This window comes from Chenopodium quinoa, unplaced genomic scaffold (assembly GCF_001683475.1).
Source record: "Chenopodium quinoa cultivar QQ74 unplaced genomic scaffold, ASM168347v1, whole genome shotgun sequence".
Taxonomy (NCBI): domain Eukaryota; kingdom Viridiplantae; phylum Streptophyta; class Magnoliopsida; order Caryophyllales; family Amaranthaceae; genus Chenopodium; species Chenopodium quinoa.
The window spans coordinates 2,050,276-2,072,975 of NW_018743204.1; the positions used below are offsets into that span (position 1 = coordinate 2,050,276).

A 22,700-nucleotide genomic window follows, 5' to 3' on the forward strand; every position below is an offset into this window, starting at 1 on the left:
ACAAAATTCTCTCTCTTTTTCCCACTCTATTTCTCACGCTTTTCTCTCCTCCTCTCTTCACTTTTATTGCGCCACCACCACCTCAAACTGCCGACTGCCACCACCTCCGACGCCAGTAGCACCTGTTGGAAGCTGCTGTCGTGCCTTCCTCTTCCTCTCTTCTTCTTCGGTTTTCAATCTCTCTTCTTCTCTTCTCTTAATTAATTCTATTATTATTATTATTATTATTATTATTATTATTATTATGGTTTTACAAAAATTATTATTAGTGTTTTAAATTAAATGAAATTTGAAATTATTCAAAGTTATGAAAAGAATTTTTATAAGGTTCGTGTACATAGAATTGGGAGTTTATTTTAATTGTTGTGATTATTTGATGACCTTATATTTATTAAGGTTATATTTAATTGTAGGGTGTTCTTGACAAGAGTGCTTGAGGTTCTTTTGAGTGTTTGCTAAGCAAGGATTCAAGGTACATTTAGGTCGCTAAATACCTTTTAAAGTGATTGGTTTGACTTATATGTTTTATGTGATTTTAATGATGTTTGAATTAAATTGGTTATTGTGATTTATGAAATAAGTTTGAGAATTAATGTTTTAAAACAAATATGTTTGAGAAATTATTTTAATACCATGTTTTAATGATTTATCATGTTTAAGAAGGTTTGATTTTGAAACATGTTGAATTAAATAAAAAGGAGTTACTTTATTATATAGGTTGATTTTATTCAAAGAGGAACTTCTATGAGAATTATTGAATTATTATTAAAGCTTTACAAGCATGATTAAATTAATCCCACTATGTAGATTTGGTTGATAAGAGTTTGGACATTGTATGACTGGGTTCGGGTCTTTCCTCAAGGATAGTCTTTCAATATAAAGATACTAATTTGGGGGATGTGCACACTTAGGAGAGGAAATGGGGCTTTAAAAAGAAATTGATTTTATTAATTGAATTATTATTCAACTTATTTGAGTATTGGATTATTTGAGAATTTTGAGAGTGGATTTGGAATTATGAGAATTTAATTATGAAATAAATATTGGAATTTCCATAACTGGTTTCAAAAGAATGTTTGCTAATAAAATTGAGTTTACTTATCTTGCACTTAAATGTACTTGTCATATTTTGCTAATTTGTATTTCCTATTTGTTTTGCTTCGCCCTGTTTACCTTAATGGTAAGCAGTGATGAATTTTTCAGGTGGAGTCAATAATTTAAGCATATGGGAGTCCCGAGATTTGCTTCACCTAGATAAGGGAATGTTGGTTTTTGTTTTGTTATGAGTACTCATGACAATGTTACTATTTTTAAATATTAATAAAAGAAGAGTTGAGTTTTCCGCTGCAAGTTTATTGTTGAGTTAAGTTTTTGAAGTAGCCTTACGTAATCACGCGCCGATAATATGCCTAAGTCTATTTCTATAGTATAATTATACATATTATACTAGTTTTTCCTTAGAGAGGGATTTGGGGGTGTTATAAGCTATATGGTTGCCTATAAAGTGTCTCACATCCTTATCTCAAACGTGTTTAGATTTATCAAAATTTCTTCGATCCTATTTCAGATACAAATCAAATCAAAGTTATATTCATGCTAATATCGAGTATTTTTGGAGACACGGTTATATTTTTACAGTCAGCAAGCGTGCTCAAACAAACCATGCAATTATTTAGAAATAAAAATGTCTTATCACTAAGGGCTTATTCAGTTCACCTTATCTTCACTAATTTCAGGTTAATTAAGTTCGGGAAAAATAAAGTCTGATAAGGGGTTACTAAAATACAAATTACAACTAAAATAAGTTCAAATAAATTTTGTAAAGTTCGTTAATATCAGATAAATAAAAATCAGGTGAATAGAACACCCCTAAATTACTCTACACGTCTAAGTCGGTCTATACAACCCTCCAAAAAAAACTGAACGTTTTGGCGCGAAAACATAGTCCCCAAATTCCAGATAGACGAAAATGGAGGGAGCTAAAAGTCCAAAGTAATCTGCATATTCAGCAAAACCCGAACTCTATCAGAATTTTGCAAGAAATTGATTGCGAGTTTTGAAGTATCGGAAGAAATGCAGAAAAAGATTGAATCATTCTTCAAACACTCATCAAATCTTCCTCCATCTGCAAATTCCGACGATTTATTCGACGGAATTAGGGCACCTAAGTGCCCAGAAATTCGAATCAAATACACTCGTCAACCCACCAGGTACTTCAATTTTCCCCCAAATTATGCATTTTTAACTTTAATTAATCAAATTTTATTCATGCCCGGATCGTTAATTTGGTCCAAATCTAATATTATGGTCCTATAATTTAGGGTTGAGGAATCGACAAGTGATGGGATAATTGGGGAAGAAAGTTTCGAAGAGCAAATCGAAAAGAGTGAGAAATTTAAAGGAAAGAATTTGAATAAGAAGAGAAAGTATGCCCAATTTCATTTGGAATTGGGTCAGTCTGATTTTCTTCTTCATACTTGTAAAGTTTGTGGGATTCAGTATACTAAAGGGGATGAAACTGATGAGAAAGTTCATACTTCATTTCATAAGAATTATACTCATGGAATCCCATTTAAGGTGAAATTTGCATAATGTTAGCCCTTTTTTCAATAGTAGTTCTGTTTTTTTGGATTGTTTGAATTGTTGTATTGATTTACAGGGTTGGCGCCAAGAGCGATTGATTCATTTACCGGTTCTCGAAAGGGATCGTATCGTAGTTGTTTCGAATTGTGATCCTTCGGCTCAAATGAAGAAAGTTGAGATCTTATTTCATTTTGCTTTAAAAGTAGCTGGTGTTTCTTTGTTGGTGATTTTTTTGTTGTAAACAAGATTGAGATGATTGTGCAGTAAATTTAGCTTTTTGTTGGGATATTATTATGTTTTAGGTACAAGAAGTTGTGAAGATGATGGAGATTGAGCTTGGTGATGGGTGGATTTTCCATGAGCTTTGTGAGGTTTGTACTGATATGTTGGAGTTATCCAGACATATCACTTCATTTCGTGTTTCGGAAGTTGTTCTGTATGCGTAGATATTATTGAGTAACCTTTGCGGAATGGTTGTTGCAGGTGTATTTGTTTATATCCTCACAAAGAGTCGCTGGCTGTATGATTGTGGAGCCAATAAGCACGGCACACAAGCTCCTTTCGGACTCGGTACAACAATTATCAGATAGTGCAAGTGGAAAAGAAGTAATACCTAAAGCAAAGACATTGCAGTTTGGTACGATATGCTTTCAAAGGGAAGTTTCTAGGAAAGGCTCTACCCATAAAAGCTCGGAAGCTATGGATTCTACCTTACTGGGATCCATTGTCTGTGAAGAGGAGGCTACACCTGCTTCTTGTGGCATTAGAGCTATTTGGGTCAGTCCATCAAATCGAAGAAAACATATTGCAACTCACTTGTTAGACGCTGTGAGGTAACTTAGCTCTTCCCACACTTTAAAATCTACCTATGGTTGTGTATCAATTTCCATGAATGAGAATATATGACTGATTAGAAAAATGTCAAAAAAGTTGTTACTAATGACCTGTTATAGCTATGTAAAAAGAGTCTTTCTTTATTATTATTATTATTGCCATAATTAAGCAGCATGGACACATAATGACTAACTGTCAGTGACTCCTTGTTCCAGTCCATTTACCCATGCCTAGGCAGAAAAGAAGAGGGATACAAATTAGGTCCGTAGAGACAGTAGTCATTCACATTGCATTGATAATGTTCTGCTTGAGTAAAGCTTTTTGGTAAAGTCACGATACTTTTTTCTTTTATGGGGTTTTAAATGCCATAGAAAACAAGACAAAGTCATGTATATTAATGTCTTTATGAGATGACAACCAGTAGTTATTTACTACGACGTGAATGGTGAATATGGATTCTGGAATCAAAAGTACCTGAGGGCTTAGGTGCTTACTGCTTAGGTGCACTACTGTGGATAGAATAATTTTATTACTGCAAGAATCTGGATGAGGCACCTTGGAGCTGTTTTAATCGAGGCAGATGGTCTGGTTAGTGAGTTACTATGGAAGCTTAAAACCTTGAACAGATGCTAAAACATATCATTATGGCAGTAATGGTAAATTTGGATATGCATTTTACTGTTAGATTGTATATGTTTGATTATTAAGGTTTCTTAGTGAAACGATAATCTAGAGTGTTAGTGAATGCAAATTGCATATTGCGAACAGGATTAGATACCCTGGTAGTCCATGCCGTAAACAATGAGTGTTCGCCCTTGGTCTACATGGATCAGGGGCCCAGGACATAGGTGATTAGGTGGTTGGAGTTGCAGTAGGTCTTTTCTCATGCTAACTATTACTTGTATGATTTTAAAAGAAGAAGAATAAAACCATAATTTTAGCATCATGCAGGTGTCAGGTTTGCATCATGGCTAATAGAAATCTTGCAATGCACTCACATACCTTCCAAAATTAGAAGTGTGAACTCCTTGTGCTCCCTCCTCCTTCCTGCATGCTGTCCGGCCTTGGCATGCTCTTTGAAGGTATGACTGTGAGTCTGTGACTAACGGTAGTTCACATTTACACTATATTTAGGTATATGACGATTTGGAGGGTAAGGGAGGGATGTGAAAGTCAGGATTCGTTTTCCTTTATTTGCAGCAGAAATAGGGGAAGTAAAAAGAAAGGTTGGAGGGAATGAGGATCCATTTTCCTCCCCTTTAAATAAACCTAATCTCTTTATTATTGAAACCCTCCCTTCCCCCCTCCACCACACACACACACACCTCCCTTTCTCTTCCTATTTTTCCCTTTCCTTCCTCAAAATCTCACCAAACAGAATGTTAGTTATGCCATTGAATTGCTGCAAAAGTAAGGCAGTATTACGGCATCTGACTATCTTCAGCATACCCTCTTTGCATTTGTGTTTGTATCTATAAGGACGAGATTGGCGTGATTTTTGTAGAGTATAAAGCTTGTCATTGTGGCCTTTTGGGTGCACTTAGGGACGAGGGATTGGTTTACTGAGTAGGTGATACTTAGCTAATGCAAATTGAGTATCACTTCTTATATTAATGCCTCATGCTCTCATCTTCCATGAGGTAAAAGTATATCTTTAGAGCTGTTTTGATGCTGGTAGTCATTCAGCTAGATAGAACAATTGACAGAAGCTCATACTTTTTCGTAATAAGAATTTTTCTTGATGATCCCCCAAAACATCATTTATAAATTCTCATTGCACATTACCATGTATGTTATCTAGGAGTCTAAAGTCTCAACTTTTTTGAACTAATTGATTGCCATAAGATCCTTGACTCGGTTGCCTAACTTGCCTTTATTTCTCGCATGCTTTTTGATGGCAACACAAGCATTGCCATAGATTCTGTAATGAACAAACTCCACAGTCACCCACGCACTAAAGCAATAAAGCACCTATAGATATAATCTCTTAGTCTTGCATTGCCTGGCTTCTCTTGCTAGTAGAATTGTGTAAGCAACAGCAGCACTCTGTGTTTCAACTCCTCAAAGGCTCAAATCAACTAATAACTGAGTGACTATCACTTTGACTGTTGGCTGCCTCAAATGTTTCATAATCATTCTGATGTTATATTGCTTTCAAGGTTCATCAATACCCTCGATAACCCTACAGCTTCATAATTTTGTCTGGCAAGGCTAACTACCATAAAATGTATGATAAGGGAGTTATTGAGGAGACTGTTTATGTTTTTTAATGCAGCATAAATTTGCCATTCAGTCTTTTTTTTCATCATTTTGCTTTTGTTGGTTGATTGTATTCCAGTAATATTTAAATATCTATTCTCATGTAAAATATTCATGCAGGAAAAGCTTCTCTACAGACTATGTTCTTGAGCACTCGCAGTTAGCATTCTCTAATCCAACCACAGCAGGAAAGGCATTGGCAACCAATTATACTGGTACAGGATCTTTTTTGGTGTACAAAACGTAGTATACAACTATTAAATATATACTCCAATGTATTTGTTGTATTAAAGCTTGTAAGTTTCGAAATCACACCAGTTTAGCTACTGAATATCTTGCAAACATTTTATCTTTGCATTCTGCTAATTACTTATCTTTGTAGCCAAATTACCAGACTCAGGAACCAAATTACAATCCAACATTTATTCAGCTTAAGGATGCATTATATATAACCAGACAGTAAAATCTCCTTGATACATGGTAAAAACCATTTTTATTTTCCCTTCCTCTTCAAAAGTGGGCCTTGGAGTACATGGCCCATAAATTTGTTAATAATAGGCCCACTTTCAAGCCTGTTGCTTAAGATTTCATAACCTCTAAAAGCAAGTGGGGAGAAAAGCTGCAAAGCCCATAACATTGTTTGTTAGATGATGTGTATATACAAGTATATTTTTGCATAGAATTTTGGTATGGAAGCATGGTAGGTGGATGAAATCATTGTACATAATCCTGCATTTTCCCAAAAGTTCACATTTTTGTGTGCATAACTTGTTCTTTTTAGCACTTTTTATAACAATGGTAGTGCAGTTCTGTAACTTTTGAACATTAAAAACATTGGAAAACTGTTTAATATCTTTATATTAAAGTTATGGATGTATAAGATTAACTTGTTAAGGGGAAGGAAATTTGGAGAGAATTATAAAAACTCTGTATTATATTGTAATGCTATTTTTTTTTTTTTTTTGTGTGTGTGTGGGAAGAGAGGGGGGGTGTTGTATAGGGTGCTTGATGTTCTAATTAAAATAGATTAGTTTACCACTCTAGAAACAATATTATTGATCCCAAGAGAGTAATGTTTAGAGCAATCCAAATATGCATCAAAATGGTGTAGTGTTGATCATTCATGAATTACTTTTAATGTCATACAAAAGCAAATCCAAGAAAATAGAATCCAATGACGTAGTGTATTGAAAACCTTAATCTATAGTTCTTAGGTAAGTTAGAGTTATAGACTCCTAAAAAGAAAGTAGTTTATTCAAAAAGAAAACTTACTTATTGGTTTAATGGGGTTGGTTAAAACGTTAAAAGGGGTTAAAATCTTAAACTCAATATAATTTAAGTTTAAGATTTAAATTTAAGTTTAAATCTTAAACGCCGGAGAGTGGGGGATAGGTCAAGTGGTTAAAGCTCCCTTCCGATTCCAGGGGATCCTGGGATTGATTTTCATCTCCGCCCTAGTGGCTCTCTAAACACCAAAAAAAAAAAAAAAAAAAAAAAAAAAAAAAAAAAAAAAAAAGTCAAGTCGACCTAGGCTGTTTAAGTTGATTGAAAGTAAATAAAGCACACTCTAAACTATGAAATCTTCATATTTTCTGAGTTAGCAATCAACATATTTGCTCTGCATCTAACATTATTCATTACGGAATGATTTGTAGTACTTGTATAATTGATTAATCATTCTTCAATAATCAATAGTATAACGTATGTAAGTAGCAAATGGTAAGTAAAAGACCAAAACTGAAAAGCCATTGCTTAAACGTCACTCTCTCTTACATTACATAAATGGAACTCCCCCAATTGCAACTAATGCTCCCTTCAGCTTCTGCACCCCTCCATTTGCTACCCTTTCTTGTCTCTTATATTTTAGCTCACCAAGATGCCTTTTTTGCATAAAAATAAAAATAAATATACATAGGAAATCCAAGTCCCTGAAATTCATTAATTAGAAGTTATATCAACAATATACATATGCAGTATTATTAATGGTGGATTGGTAGTAAGTAGAATGTATTATGTGGCCCAAACAAAGCTATAGAACAAATGCAACAAATAGAACTTAGGCAATGTTGGTTCATCTTATTAGCCTGTTTTATCTTATTTACCCCTTATTTATAAGTTTAGATAAAATAATTTAAGAAAAAATAAGTTGTAGTACACATAATTTCGGATTAATTTAGATAATGTATATCAAAATAGAATTAACAATAATAGTTTTTAAATTCTTAAAATAAAGGTTTGTATAAAAAAAAAAAAAAAAAAAAAAAAAAAAAAAAAAAAGGGTCTTAAAATAAAGGGGATAAAACGATCAAATTCACACCAACACTTCAAATGGGGGCTAAGTATTACTTGATTTTTTTTATGGGGTCGGTTGGAATTCAATGTTTAGTAGAACATGTATCTTATGGGGTGGGTTGGAATTCAATGTTTAGTAGAACATGTATCTTATGGGGTGGGTTGGAATTCAATGTTTTAGTAGAGCAACATGTATCCCTTGGCCTTTAGGGGTTGTATTTTTAATTACTACTCGTATGTACTTCGTATGTCATACTTAAGGAGTAACAACAGGCAAATATGACCCCCTTTAAGAGTCGGGAGATGGTTCTATCAACTTGCTACCTTTGTTTCTTAGGACTAAATCTAAAGTGGACATATTTTATATTACTCCGTAGTTCTTATTGCTTAATGATGATATAATATTGAATGTGTGACCATGGTTATAGGGCATGCACAACCGCACAACCCAAGTTTGAGACGAAATTTAGCTAGACACGACCATACTTAAAACTTAGTTAGACACAACCGCACAACCCAAGCTTGAGATGATATTTTGTGCCCGTGCTATGTAGGGTTGGCCACTCTTAACATCACGATCCACCCTTTGGAAAGTTGCAAGGTTGTGTTTTGTCCCCTTTTTTTGATAATATATTGTGCTTACTCATAAAATTCAGATTTCATCACTTGATACAACACTCCATATTCGTGTCACGTCGTGTTTTTCTTGTGTCGTGCCAAATAAACAATCGGACTCGGATTATTCCACCATCCAACCCAATGTCAAGCCAAACAATATCGTTCAATCAGAAATCGACACAACTATATTTATTTTTTGAATTCAGAAACATCAAAAATTTTTCAAGTATCAGAATTTTTGAGTAAAAAAATCCGCAGACTTCAGCTGTGCTCAGTTTGTACAGCGCTCCTTTGACGAGCCATAGTTAAAGGCCTTCTGCACACGCTACCTCAAGGTAGGACTTGGCCTATCGCGGCTGAAAAGTGGCCCACTTTCGGCAGTGCATTGGAATTCCCCATCAAAATATTAACCCAATTTAAGAAAGAAAGAATCAAATAGCCTTTTTGTAACACCAAGATCATAAATTAGACAAACTAATTGCTGCTCCTTACTCTTCCCTATCCTCATTCACACTTGCATGTTTATAGTAACAACCCACTTTCACCGGAAATTATCTCAGCATTCCCCTAATTTAGTACCTTCTGTGTTTCCCTATGTGTTATAGTCCTATATATAGGCATGATTAATTCCCTGTTTGCGTTATTGATTCACCCTGTTCGTAATTAATTGTCGCACATATAAATTTTAATTATTTAGGGTTTGTTCTCTTTACGCAATAAGGTGATTTGATCTGAATATTTTAAAATCTTGTCTGGTTTGAATGTTTCTAGTCTGAATCTATTTGATCTGATTTGATTCTTCTTGTCATTATTTAACAAGTCTAAATCATCTGGTCTGATTAGTTCTAATTTAAACAAAATTCGAAATAAGTATCTTAAAAATGTGTCAGCTAAGTTTTGAACTTGTTTGATTACCCAAAGTAAACCTAAATGAAACTAGGGAGTTAACGCGCTTTTGAATTGATACCCAAAGTGACCCGACTCGATTTTAACCCGAAATTATTAAACCGAGCAAACTTGATGCCCGAGTGACTCAATTCGAAATTATTCGGTACTCAAAATGACCCAATCGAAATTATCTTATATCCAAAATGACCCGAAATGATTATAACCAGACCGAAAAGACCCAAATACAAAACAACCTGCACTAAATTAGCTCTATTTTTGTAATTTTATATTTTATAATATGTTAGTGTAAAATTTGCATATTTTGAGTATTCATTTTCATTAATTTTGAATCATCGATCATGTTAGCCTCGAATTGAAGTGACCCAAATTTTTATTTCTAATTCGAAATACTCGAATGTTCAAAGGTTGACTCGACTCGATTGAAATGACTTTATTTGAACTATACATGATCCAAACTTAATTGGAAGTCTTGACCCGATCCAAAATGACATAACCCAAATAGATTTAAACCGAACTCAACTCGAAACCTGGCACTCTTGATTATCTATTGACTTGAACAAACTTGAAGCCCGAATTAACCTGGCTTGAACCCGACCTAACTTTATTATTTATTGATTCGAACAAACTCAATATTCGAATTGACTTGATCTGAATCCGACCTAATTCGATTATCTGTTGACAAGAATAAGCCCGAAATCCGAATTGACTTGACCTGAACTTTACTTGAAAGCATAATCAACCCAAAATTATCAGTCTTAAAGCTTAAACGATTCGATTGCCATAGTCTACTTGCAAGTTGCAACCCACTTGCTCTATCTATTTCTCTTTATAGATAATTGATCCTTGTGCACAAATTTGATTTGTTTCTTGAAAAAATAATGTTAAATTGAGGTGATATTATATACAATTATGTTTAAGTTACTTTCAAATTGTTTTTCTTTTATTTATTTTTTTTTTTTTTTTTTTTGTGAATTTATGCTTGAGGTCTTTGTGTTGCATATTTGCTTAAATTTATTTTATTTGTCGGGTTTTGTGAATTTCTAATTGAGGTCTTTGTGTTGCTTATTTGCTTAAATTTATTTTATTTTTTGGCTTTTGTGAATTTATGCTTGTGGTCTTTGTGCTGCTAATTTGCTTAAATTTATGCTAGCTTGTGAATTTTCTTTTTTCTCACTGTCTAAAATCTTATACGCTCTCCCCATGTTGCAATATTAAACAGAGTATAACAAAGTACAAAGTATAATGTTTTTTACATTATGTAATCGAATATCAAATGTAGTCAATGAATAATGTTCACTATGAGTCTATGATTGAACAAAGAGATTTCACAATTTCACACACAAAGCTCAAACAAGATCCCAGACACGCAATTAGAAGCCAAGGATTGTCGATTTCCAAAAAATCAACTCCCCAAAAATGATAATACAAGCATCTAGATTAATACACCTAGTATACAATTGCACTAAGTTAAAACTATAATAATACTAACACTTTATAGCAGAGATATAAATTCATAGGCATAGCCATACAAAAACAACATTAGTTAATTTTATATAAGCAGTACTGCTATTAGTTAATAACCTCAAACAAACAAAACAACACCAAAACCTAAATATTCTAGGACACTTGGGTTATTTTACACAAGGGATCACACTAGGCCAGTGTATATTTGCGGACGACATAGCGATAGGCAGCTACCTTCCTCTTCCGTGATGTGGTGTTGTCGACAGACAACACAAGTTTCCCGGCCTCTTTTGCCAAGAACGAGTTGTGGATGGCATCGTCTGAGGGGTTGAGCTTCTTCGGCTTCTCCACTGCAAGGGTGTAGCTATCTTGAGCGTTCGGGATGAACTCTGCGCTATATTCCAAGTCCCAACCACCAACGACCAAGTCCCATGTAATTGTTGCACCCGCCTATTACAAAAACAACAATTAATGCGTCTTCATTATAAATAAACTATTGACATTGATCTTAAGCATAAAACAAGTAGGACACACCATTAATCCCTTGACAATCTAATTTCATAAATTCATTCACATGCCTTAATGTTAGTTCCAAGTTTGATTTCAAACTTGAGCAGAACTAACCCCACATTTCAGGGATTTCCGACAAAAAATCAGCAAAACATCCTACAATTCTAGTCCTTGAATCATACTCAATAATGCAATATGCCAATTGTGCATGTAAAAATAGTTCCTAAAATTTGAATTGTTTGTTTTGTTGAAGGTATTTACAATCAAAAGTAGTTAATTTACAATCGAATGTTTTTCACCTCACAATTTGTTTAGCTTATTTTTGGTGCAAATTTAATTTCTATTTAATGCTTCCCTCAATTTGTGAGGCACAACAATGCGTTGGACAATCAAAAACAGAAAAAACTGTATCAGGAAAAGAGAAAAACTAACCTCAATGCCCTCAATCTGAATATTAACCTTTTCACCCCCTTTGACAGTGAACTCGGAGGCCGGTTTCGCCGGCCCATTCTGGAGATCGCCCGGTCGACTCAGTCCTCCATACTGAACTGGTACATCCTCCGGCCTTATGAACCTAGATACATTGCATACAAAAGTAGATCAAACCCAATTATTAGCTTTAACTTAAATTCAACTTATAAGCATTTCCAATATTAATACTGTATAGAGTAATGCTACATGTCTAACATATATAATTAATCGTTTGTCAACCTTCATTTCAAATTTAAATTGATGTTATCATCATTAGCACGCGTGTAAAACTAGAGTTGTTAACATCATTACAAAACGGAGATACTCCATAGTAGATAGTATAATTCTTTACATAAAGATAAGATCAACAGTACTAATGATTTTAGATACTCTTTTTTGAAATTAAGGAAATATCAGTAGAATAATTTAATACACTTAGCATATTCAAAAATTCAAAAGTGAAGTGAGAAAAAGACAACACAAGAAACATGATCACAGGAAATGAGATTAACCTTTTCAAATATTATCAAAAAAAGACAGAGAAAAGAAACAAAGAAGTTTTAAGTTCAGGCAAACATGAAAAAAGTAAGCAAAAATTCAGATGAAATGTCCTTTTTGCCACACAAAACCCTATCAAACACCACTAATCACAGTATCATACATTTAAAAAAATTAAACACATCTAAATGGGCACTTTTATAATTTACTCAAAAATTAAATGCATTTAATATCACATTAATAATTAAATAAAAGGAATTAATTAAAATTTAATTAATGTGCTTACTTGTAGAGTGTTTCAGCAACATTGCCTTCCTTAGCAATCACAAACTTGCTCTTAGTTCTTTGAGTCAAAAACGGGCTGAACATTGAGTACAACAAGCTAAAATACCATGGCACATTGATAAAAATCTACACACAAAAAATAACACACAATTGTTAGAAGCAACACACAAAAAACCGAAACACGGATAATCAAATCTCATCTACATCACTGCCCTTTACCTTGCGAGCAACCATTTCAGGGTAATTATCTTGAAATAGAGATAGAATCTGATTAGAAGCAACCCTAAGTTCTCTTTTAGGCATATCTTTTAAATCAGTAACTTGAATAATAGAATTAACACCACCAGGTTTAAAATGAAGTAATTTAATCCCTGTTTCAAGAACTTGAACTCTCCATCTCAAAAATTTCTCAAGTTTTTCATCATCTCCAAAAATTCTTTCATACATTTCTTTATCCTTAAAAACACCATAAGCATTGTAACAAACAGGGTGACCTTCTCTATCAAATCCATGCATGTAAGCAACTAATCCTTCTAATTCCTTAAACCCTAATTCTTCTTCAACTACACCATCGGCTTTAAACTCTTTTCGCCATTGTAGCGATTTCTCGAGCATTGAAAACGCTTCGTTTACCTTGAAGTCCCTCGCTCGGAGGAACTTGAGGAGGATTACATCCGCCTTCTCGTCTTCGGCGAGAAGAGGAATGTTCCACATTGATGGGTTTTGATAGGATTGTGAAGATGAAAGTTTGGATTTGAGTTCATTGAGAGATTTCTTCTCAGAAGGTTTGAGATTAGAGAGAAAATAAGTGTCTTCTTTGAAAGAAGGAGAACGAAGAGTTGTTGCTTCCATTAAAGAGGAGATTAAGTTTCTTTTTGTTGGGAGTTTTTGTGGGTTTGGTGATGGGGTTGAAATGGGTAGTTGAGTTTTTGGTGATGGTGAAGATGCTTCCATTTTTGCTCTGTTTTACTCTGTTTTTGCTCTGTTTTTTTTGGTTTTTTTGGGGGGGATTTTGGGAAGAAATTTGTGGGTTTTTAGAGAGAGAAAGAGGGAATGTGGGAATGGAGGAGAGAGAGTGAGAAAGGAAGATTTTATGGGTATTTGTTTGGCATTTTTGGTACTGCAGAAGAAAGAAAGGGAAAAAACAGGGGGAAACAGAGAGACTGAAAAAGAAGGTTATAAGAGAGAGAAAGAAGGGGATAAATAATTGAAGTGGGGGTGAGTGTGTTTTGTTTTTTCAACTGGAAAAGCTGGCAAAGAAGGGGTGAGGTTTGAGGGTGTATTTGAATTAAGTGAAAAAAAAAGTTGAAGGTGGGGGAGTTTGTTTGTTTGAGTTTATCAAGGTTGAAAATTTGAACGAGGCTACATCAAAATTGAAGTGACTGGTAATCTGAATTTACCACAAGTAGAAGCTGTTGAGGAGTAATTTTGGGAAAAGGGCTTAACTTTTTTATAGAACTAATTAGCTTAAGTCCCGTGTCACAAATGGTTTTAATTAAATTGTAGAGTAAGTAAATTATTAATAATAATGTTAATTCAACAATAATTACCATAACATTATTTTTAACAAAAGCTTGAATTATACCGATGAAACATTGGATTGTATAAAAAAATGATAAGAGAAATTAGAAGATATAAGGTTCTATATAAGAAAACAAAAATATTTTAGTATCCATATACGTACTCACATATATACATTTGTCTCTATTTTGTTGACACACTTTGACCGGCATAATATGAAAATTTAGGTTATTTTATTTTTACTTTAGGTTGAGTTTCCAATATTTATTATATAACAAAAATATTTTGTTCACATAAACGTTGTGTATAATCTTAAGATTTATACGAAGTATGCTAACAAAATGAATTTTCTTTTTTGATTAAAATACATTTTATCATCAAATGCTAAAAGTTGGAGAAAAAATGATAATGTTATAATAAACATGGATAAAATTATTATTCTAATACCTTTTTTTTATTAGTATTTTTTGTAACTAAAAGTTTCCTAATTTGTATAGAAGGTATGTTAAAAAAAGTTTAGTATATTTGGATTAAATATGTTGTCAAAAGGAAAACCTGCTGAGTATATATGGATTATATATGTTGTCAAAATGGAAATTAGTATTATTGTGGGTTATAAATTGATGTCATTAAAATTTGGCAAAAAAAAAAAAAAAAAAAGGAAAGTAAAGAAGAAAAAGGCGAGAAAATTTCTGATTTCGCCTTTAGTATATAGTTATTAGTGATATAATAATATATATCTACGTTATAGATTTATGTGTTAAAGTCAATTTGATGCAATATAGCGTAATTTTTTTTTTTAATTTACTATAATTAAATCCATGTGATTGTAATATATCAGAAAAATATCGCAAATAATATTAGTATCAGTAATAAGAATCTTTAATTTAATTTCTATTATAATATATAAACTAAATATATACATAGTATAATTTTATTGTCTTAAATAAGTTGTCAATAAAAAAGATATAAAAAGAAATATAAAGTTAGCATATCTTTTTTTTTTTTTGGAAAATGTTTTTTGGAGGGAAAAAAAGACACCAGCAAGTGACATGTGTCATTTCCGATGTTTGTTTTAGTATTATGTTATTGATTTTGGATTTACTTTTAATGGCTAATTTGACTTTAAAAATTGTTATTTTCTATAATATTATTAGTGGTTAATTTATTTCCAAATAAAAGTCTCATTTTACCCAAAAAATAAATAAATTATAGACTAGGGAAATGTCAACGCTTTGTTTGCCATAGGTGAATGTGACACATGCAAAAGATATTGTGCTAGGCACGAAGATGACTATTGCAATTCAAGAGACGTAATTGTTGAATGTGATTGCAAGTAGTAAAAAATGATGAATATGAAATAATAAGCAATGTGATGGTTCCGTCGTACCCAGGTTTGATTGTGCAGGAGCCAAGAGATGCGCTAATTGATCCGTACTTTTGATTTGATTAAGCTTTTTCATGTTTTTATAGAGCTCAATCTAAGACTCAATCTATCTTTGATTCAATTAAATTTATGTTCATGCTAGCAACTCGAGTTTTCAACATATGTGTGGGTACGAGGTTTGTCAAAGTGTGGTAGACAATGTACTACGACAACTACGTAATAGCTTATGATTTTTATTTGGTTAATATGGAGTAATAAGTAACAACTAGTGGTAATGATTGCTTTCCTACAAGAAACAAACGAAGTACAAAACAAAATAACACTAAAATGACTTATAGAGTAAGTGTTAATTACAAATAAATATTATCTATTTTTATATATGAAAATGTCACAATACTTTTTAAATATTCTCTACTTCTTATGTCTTTTGCTATGCAATGTCTGGGTTTATTATATTATAAGGATTAAGGAAAGAATTCTTTGTTTCTTTTGACAAGGTTTCAAACTTTCAAGTCTCTCTCTTTTTTTTTTTTTTTTTTTTTTTAAGGGAATAACAAGTTTTCAAGCTAAGAAGGCCAAAATTTCTTAAAACTCGTACTCGTAGTTTAGAAGGGGAAATGAGTATGCTAAAATGTGGTCTCTAGCTTTCTTCTTATAACAAGTATGCCATCAACAAGCACAATACATGTTGAGTGCGTATTAGATACATCTACATTCGGGACATGGGTATATATGTGTCCGAGACACAAAATCAAGTGTTTGGTTTATCTCAGTAAAAGAGGACACGGACCAAAAAAACGATAAACTTATCAGATACATAAAAGACTAATTTATTTTGTTATTTTCATTTTATTAGCTGTTTACTCCGAATAATTTTGTATAAACTACTAACTTATTGTCTCAAGACAATTTAGTGGCTTGCGATCTCCCTCTCCTTTTTGGTATAAAGTCTATCTATTATGCAATCAAATGTATCAATGTTGCTTAACTTTTGATGGATTTCTTGACATTTAACTACTCACATGATTACGTAAACTCTTTATCGAGAAGAATACTCCCTTGAGCAAGTGCATATAATAAGAAACTTCACATTACTTTAGACCTAAAGTTATACGAGTAACAAGTAGGAAACATGGAGCACTAGTCAACTACTCCCAAATGACCAACCAAGTAAAGCAAGGTGGTCACCTTCACCTAGCTTAAAATCGCTTCCATCTCACTGCAACACTGCATACATTAGTGCGACTACATGATGCCGTAACAATTGGAGCAACTATAATGTCAATATACAAGTTATTTTATAAAAACAAAAACATTTATAAACCATACTCGTAAAAAAGATGTAAGCAAAGGAAGTGTGTGGCAATAAAGAGTAGAGTGTTGAATAAGGTTAAAATAATTGGAAAGAAGGCGTGAGAGCGGCGAAGCGACACGGGTGTTGTCATGTGTGGGGGAAGGAAGTTGGGCTTACATTAGTTAATGTTTGACATCCAAACATGCCTTTTCTTTCTTTGTTGTGGGGTTGTACACACAGGATTAGAAATCAATTTTAACCAATTTCAAGCATTTTCTTTTTTTTTTTTTTTTTCTTTTTTTTTTTTTGGTAGCAAACTTTTTCAATTTTAATTCCTAATGCATGAGTGTTGTAGAACAATGGTGTGAAATTTTGGTGGGTTAAATTGGAATTATTGAATTAAACAACTATTCCGTATTCGATATTTTTTTTTTTTTTAACTTAAAGCTCATCTCATTTTTTTTTTAGAAAAAATAATAGTTAATGTATCATTATGATTATTATTATTAGAAATAAACTTAGACTTGTGTTGGTTCATCATATGTTGTTTTAATTATTTAATAATTGAAATTGTATGTAAAAACAACCTTTTTGAACTTGTACTTTTTCTTAAATAAGATTAATAAAATGTTTTTTACAAATGAAACAAGTAGCAGTGCGTTATATGTGCACCTGGTTACACCATGTGACCGCTTGTAAAAGAACAAAATAATCTTTATAATACTGACCGAATAACCCATGTAACACTGATCGAATAACTCTTGTAACACTAACAAAGTGACCCCCATAATGGCTGACCACACGTATAAGTATTTGTGAACAAGTAGACCCTTAGAAGTTGGCCAACTTAATTACTTATTAAATTAACTATGAAGTAATTAGACCTTTTTAAATTGCCAATTAAATTATAGGACAAACATTTTTGTATCATTTTCCAAATAAATGCGGAGTATCTAGTTATTGAATAACTATAAGTGCATAGGTGCTATATGTTTGCCAACATATAGGATGACATTGTTGAAATTAATAAGTTAAAGTTTGTTACGTGAAAGTAGGCCACAAATTGCTAAGTGGAAGGGATTTTGGGGGAAAATATGACGGCAGAAAGTACCATTACGTGCATAATAGTAAACAAAAAGTACTATCAAGATAACTTATACTTTAACGGTACATTATATATGCATAATAGTACACATAATTGTACCACTGTAGAAAAACATCAAATGAAAAAAAAAAGAAAAATGAAAACCCTAAAATGTCCTCCTATATACATGCTTAATAAATAGGTGCTATGCGCCTATATGCACTCCTAGACTCCTAGTTATCTATCACCTTCAAAGTACAACACATCTCATTATATAACCTTCAAAGTTTTCACGAATAGGGTTGTTCATCGGTCCAAGACCGGACCGGACATCGAAAATTAGAATTTTAAGAACCGAAGACCGAACCGATTAAGCTGGGGCCGAACCCGGACCGGACCGAAAGAATTGGTCCAAACCTCAGACAGTCGGACCGGACCGCTTTGGACCGATTTAAGAATTTTTTTTTTAAATAAAAACTAAATTTTTAATAATTTTATGGAAAAGTTGAAAAAAGTAAAGCAAAAACTATATTTAACGTCTTTTTTTGTATGTTTAGTACAAAAAAGCTCATAAAATTAAAGTTTTCTAAGCTTATTAAGGATAGTCTTAACCATTATTTAAGATTTCACGTATAATTTTTAACAAAAAAATCGGTCCGGTTTTAGACCAATTTTTATAGGATTTTGGACCGCACCAGACCGAAAAAATAAATTTCTAGACCCAAAGACCGGACCGATTAATTCAATCTAGTCCGATCTGGGGTCGATCCGGTCCATTTTTTAGGTCCGGACCGATTTATGAACACCCCTATTCACGAACTCTTCAAAGTACCTCATTATTCAGTCATTGTTTATGTACAGACCAAAAAGTATCTCATTATTTATTACCTATTTTAGATCATAAGAAACTCACCTTTATTTACTGCTATATTTCATTTACCCCTATTCTCTTTTTCCTTGTCTCTCATGATCGAATTATCAATACTTCTTAATAATCTGATCAATTCAAGGGCTGAAGTTTGGAATGACACTTCTTTATTTACTTCATATAGTGTTGCAGAAAAACTTAACAAGACTAGATCATTTATACTTGATATCAATGAAAAAAAAGAAAGAAACTCTCCCTATTTAAACTTTTTTTTAAAAAATAAATAAACTAAATCATTAATAAAATATAAAAAAAAAGTCAAATGACATCTATGAAACAAAATCGAATTTAACAAATACGGAGTATATAACATATTGAATTAAATAATAATCTCCTTCATAAAAACTATGATCGTCAAGTTAGACCCTATTCTTTTGAGTTGTTCTGCTCTGCTCTGCTCTGTTGAAATCTGTTCTGCTCTGCTCTGCTTAAAAATAATAATTAATAATTAATATTTAATAATATCAATAATTAATATTTAATAATAATAATTAATATTAAATTGATAATAATAATAATTAATATTAAATTAATAATAATAGTAATTATTAATTAAATTAATAATAATTATTAATATTTTATACTTCCTTTGTTCCACAAATATTGCAACAAGGATGAAATTATGCATCCCAAAGCACATTTATATTCTAAATATCTATAATTATATAAGAGTAAAAATTATAAAAAGTTGATATTGTGAAAGTATTTTACGAGACAAATCTAACAAGACTCCACATAACTATATTTTATTTTACGTATAAATAATAATATGTGGTCAAACAAGCATGATAAATAGCGTAAAAGTCCAGTTGTTGCAATATTACTAGAACGGAGGAAGTAATCATAATAATAATAATAATAATAATAATAATAATAATAATAATTAATATATAATAATAATAATTAATATTTCATAATAATAATAACTAATATTAAATTAATCATAATTAATATGAAATTAATAATAATAAATATAATAATAAATATTTCATAATAATAATAATTAATATTTAATAATAATAATTAATATTTAATAATAATAATAATAATTAATAATGATAATAATAATAATTAATATTTAATAATAATTAATATTTAATAAAATAATAATATTTAATATTTAGTAATAATAATAATAATAATAATAATAATAATAATAATAATTAATACTTAATATAATAATTAATATTTAATAATAATAATAATTAATATTTTATGATAATAATAGTTAATATTTAATAATAATAATAATAATAACAATGAAAATAACAATAATAATAATAATAATAACAATGAAAATAACAATAATAATAATAATAATAATGAAATCTGCTCTGCTGAAATCTACTCTGCTTTGCTATGCTCTGCTGATCCTTGCTCTGCTCTACTCAGAATCTCAAAAGAACAAGGCCTAAATCTTACATTGAGGAACATCCATCGCTTATTGCTTATTCGATTAATGTAAATTAAAATGAAAGCCAATCTTATTTTAAAAAAGTGTATTGTAGAGTGGTTAGTTGAAAAACTTGCATAAAATCAAGATGATGCACCCTCATGGAAAGTTTTATTTCCTATAAAAATGATTAGCAACTTTTCTGTGTTGTTGGCCATACCACACCGTGTAGCAGAGATTACTTGTAAGGGTTATTTATTCATGGGTTACTTGTATGTGTTACTTATTCAGGGGTTACTTGTAGGGGTTATTTATTTGTAGGAGTTATCTACTCGGTCGGCTAACTCGTTTTCTGTGTGAGAATAATCCCTGACCGACCGAATAACCTTTTAATAAGTAACCCCTGAATAAGTAACCCTTATAATTTACCCCTGACCAAACGAGAAATCCCTGAATAAGTAACTCTTGACCAAACGAGTAACTCCAAAATAAGTAACCCACTGAATAAGTAACCCCTGACCAAACGGGTAACCCCCTACAAGTAACTCATGCCACATATAAAAAATTGTGTAAAATGATAAAAGAAAAAAAAAAAAAACTACTCCATAGTTCCTTTATTAGACGACATTCCTTAAATAACTCAACATCGACATTTTCTTTAAAAAAAAAAAACCTAAACATTGTCATTTTACAATAAATAAGAAATGAAGTACATCTTTACCAAAAAAAAAAAAAAAAAAAAAAAAGAAACTACATCAAAAAAATCACTTTACTTTAATCATTTCACACTTCTTTTGTTCAAATTAACAATAACCCGACATGATTGTTATGTAATTGTCTCAGATGAACATGACCTGAAGTCCTGAACTGTAAACCACAACAAAAACCGAACAAGCAAAATCAAAGTCTGATGCGAAAAAATCGTGAATCACTGAATCCCGATCCAAACACCTATTTAATCTCAAGTACACTCATAAGATAACATGGAGTACAGTACTTCGTAAGCATTTGTATCATACATTCATACTACTACGTATTATGAGAGTGAGGGATAGCTCAAATGGATATAGCTTCCCTCCTGATTTCAAGAGATCTTGGGAACGATTTTGATTACTTGTCCTTATAACTCTCAAAAAAAAAAAAAAAAAAAAAAAAAAAAAAAAAATACGTATTATGGCTAGAGAAGTTTACCAAACAATTTCACACCAAGAGCCTAAATCCAAAGGGTTTTGAAATGCCAAGGACGAGAGGGCAAGGCGAAATCCATGGGGCCCAATAATCTTCACCAATGAAGAAAAAGCCTGCTTTGTTATAAGCCTTGTTTTTGAAAAAGAAAGGTGCTAAGATATTAGACAATACCATTATAATAATATGGTTAAATCTTTTAATTTCCTCCATACGAAGTATTATAGAGAGACATGAGTCCAAGAGTAGGGTCATCCTTACTCTTTAATTAGAGAATTTTTAGGGATCTTAAATTACTAATTCATAATTATGCTTCTTTAAATATGGTGACTTATGATTTGGGGATGACCCATGTTTAATCATTATACCCACTAATCCTCACGATTATGGCCTTAATTACTCATGTTACTTGTGCATTGGTTTAAGGCGACAACCAAGAATCATTCAAGTTTCAAAGTTATTTTTTTATGACCTTTGTATTTTTTTTTTTTTTTTTGTACTTAAAGAGTACTAAGCAATCTTTCCTATTTTTAATAAGGTTATTTAGAAGTGTGCATGCACAAATTGAAGATTTACTAATATATGTAGGCTTAAAAATAGCATATAAGATTCTACAAGTAGAAATATTAATTATTTCTAAAGCTTTAATTGATCTTGAGTATTTATTTACATTACATCGACTTTGAAAAATGAAAACTAACAAAGGATAGTCTCTTTCTATTTTACGGAGTAAAATATTGAGTGTCTAAGATGTCTAACATTCATGCACATACAACTCAATACCATCTCTTAAATTTGTATGTATTTCATCTATTGTCTCACGCACTAAAATTGCTCCATTTATTAAACAAAAAAACTCCCTTGAAAGAGGCAGTACGAGAAAAGGTGTTAATAACGACGGGAAATCCCGTCATTAGCCCGTCGCAAAAGAGCAATTACGATAGGATATCCCGTCATGAAAAAGGGCCGTCGTATTTGACTCTTCCCGTCATAGTCCCGTCGCAAATGTCAATTGTGACGGGACAAAAACCCGTCGTCATTGCTAATCATGACGGAACAAAATCCTGTCGTTATTGCCAATCATGACGGGGCACATCCCCGTCGCAAATAACAATAATGACGGGATAACCCTCGTCGTAACTTTATGTTTCACAAACTATTAATTTTAACAAAATACTCGTAAAT

At 31.9% G+C, this 22,700-nt stretch overlaps 2 protein-coding genes across 2 annotated transcripts; one reads left to right on the forward strand and one right to left on the reverse strand.

Annotated features, from left to right (window-relative positions):
* Positions 1–1,770: 1,770 nt before the first annotated feature.
* On the forward strand, positions 1,771–6,152 carry LOC110733790 (protein CHROMOSOME TRANSMISSION FIDELITY 7-like). The gene is made up of 6 exons (XM_021913847.1): positions 1,771–2,210; positions 2,322–2,577; positions 2,660–2,755; positions 2,886–2,954; positions 3,067–3,416; positions 5,797–6,152. The coding sequence occupies exons 1-6, from the start codon at positions 2,074–2,076 to the stop codon at positions 5,921–5,923; spliced, it is 1,035 nt and encodes a 344-aa protein (XP_021769539.1). The 5' UTR covers positions 1,771–2,073; the 3' UTR covers positions 5,924–6,152.
* Positions 6,153–10,802: 4,650 nt separating this feature from the next.
* LOC110733866 (patellin-6-like) lies at positions 10,803–14,088 on the reverse strand. The gene is made up of 4 exons (XM_021913940.1): positions 12,943–14,088; positions 12,725–12,849; positions 11,902–12,043; positions 10,803–11,409 (listed from the first exon to the last, which is right to left on the reverse strand). Exons 1-4 carry the CDS (start codon positions 13,675–13,677, stop codon positions 11,149–11,151), a joined length of 1,263 nt encoding a protein of 420 aa, XP_021769632.1. The 5' UTR covers positions 13,678–14,088; the 3' UTR covers positions 10,803–11,148.
* Between the last annotated feature and the right edge of the window lie 8,612 nt (positions 14,089–22,700).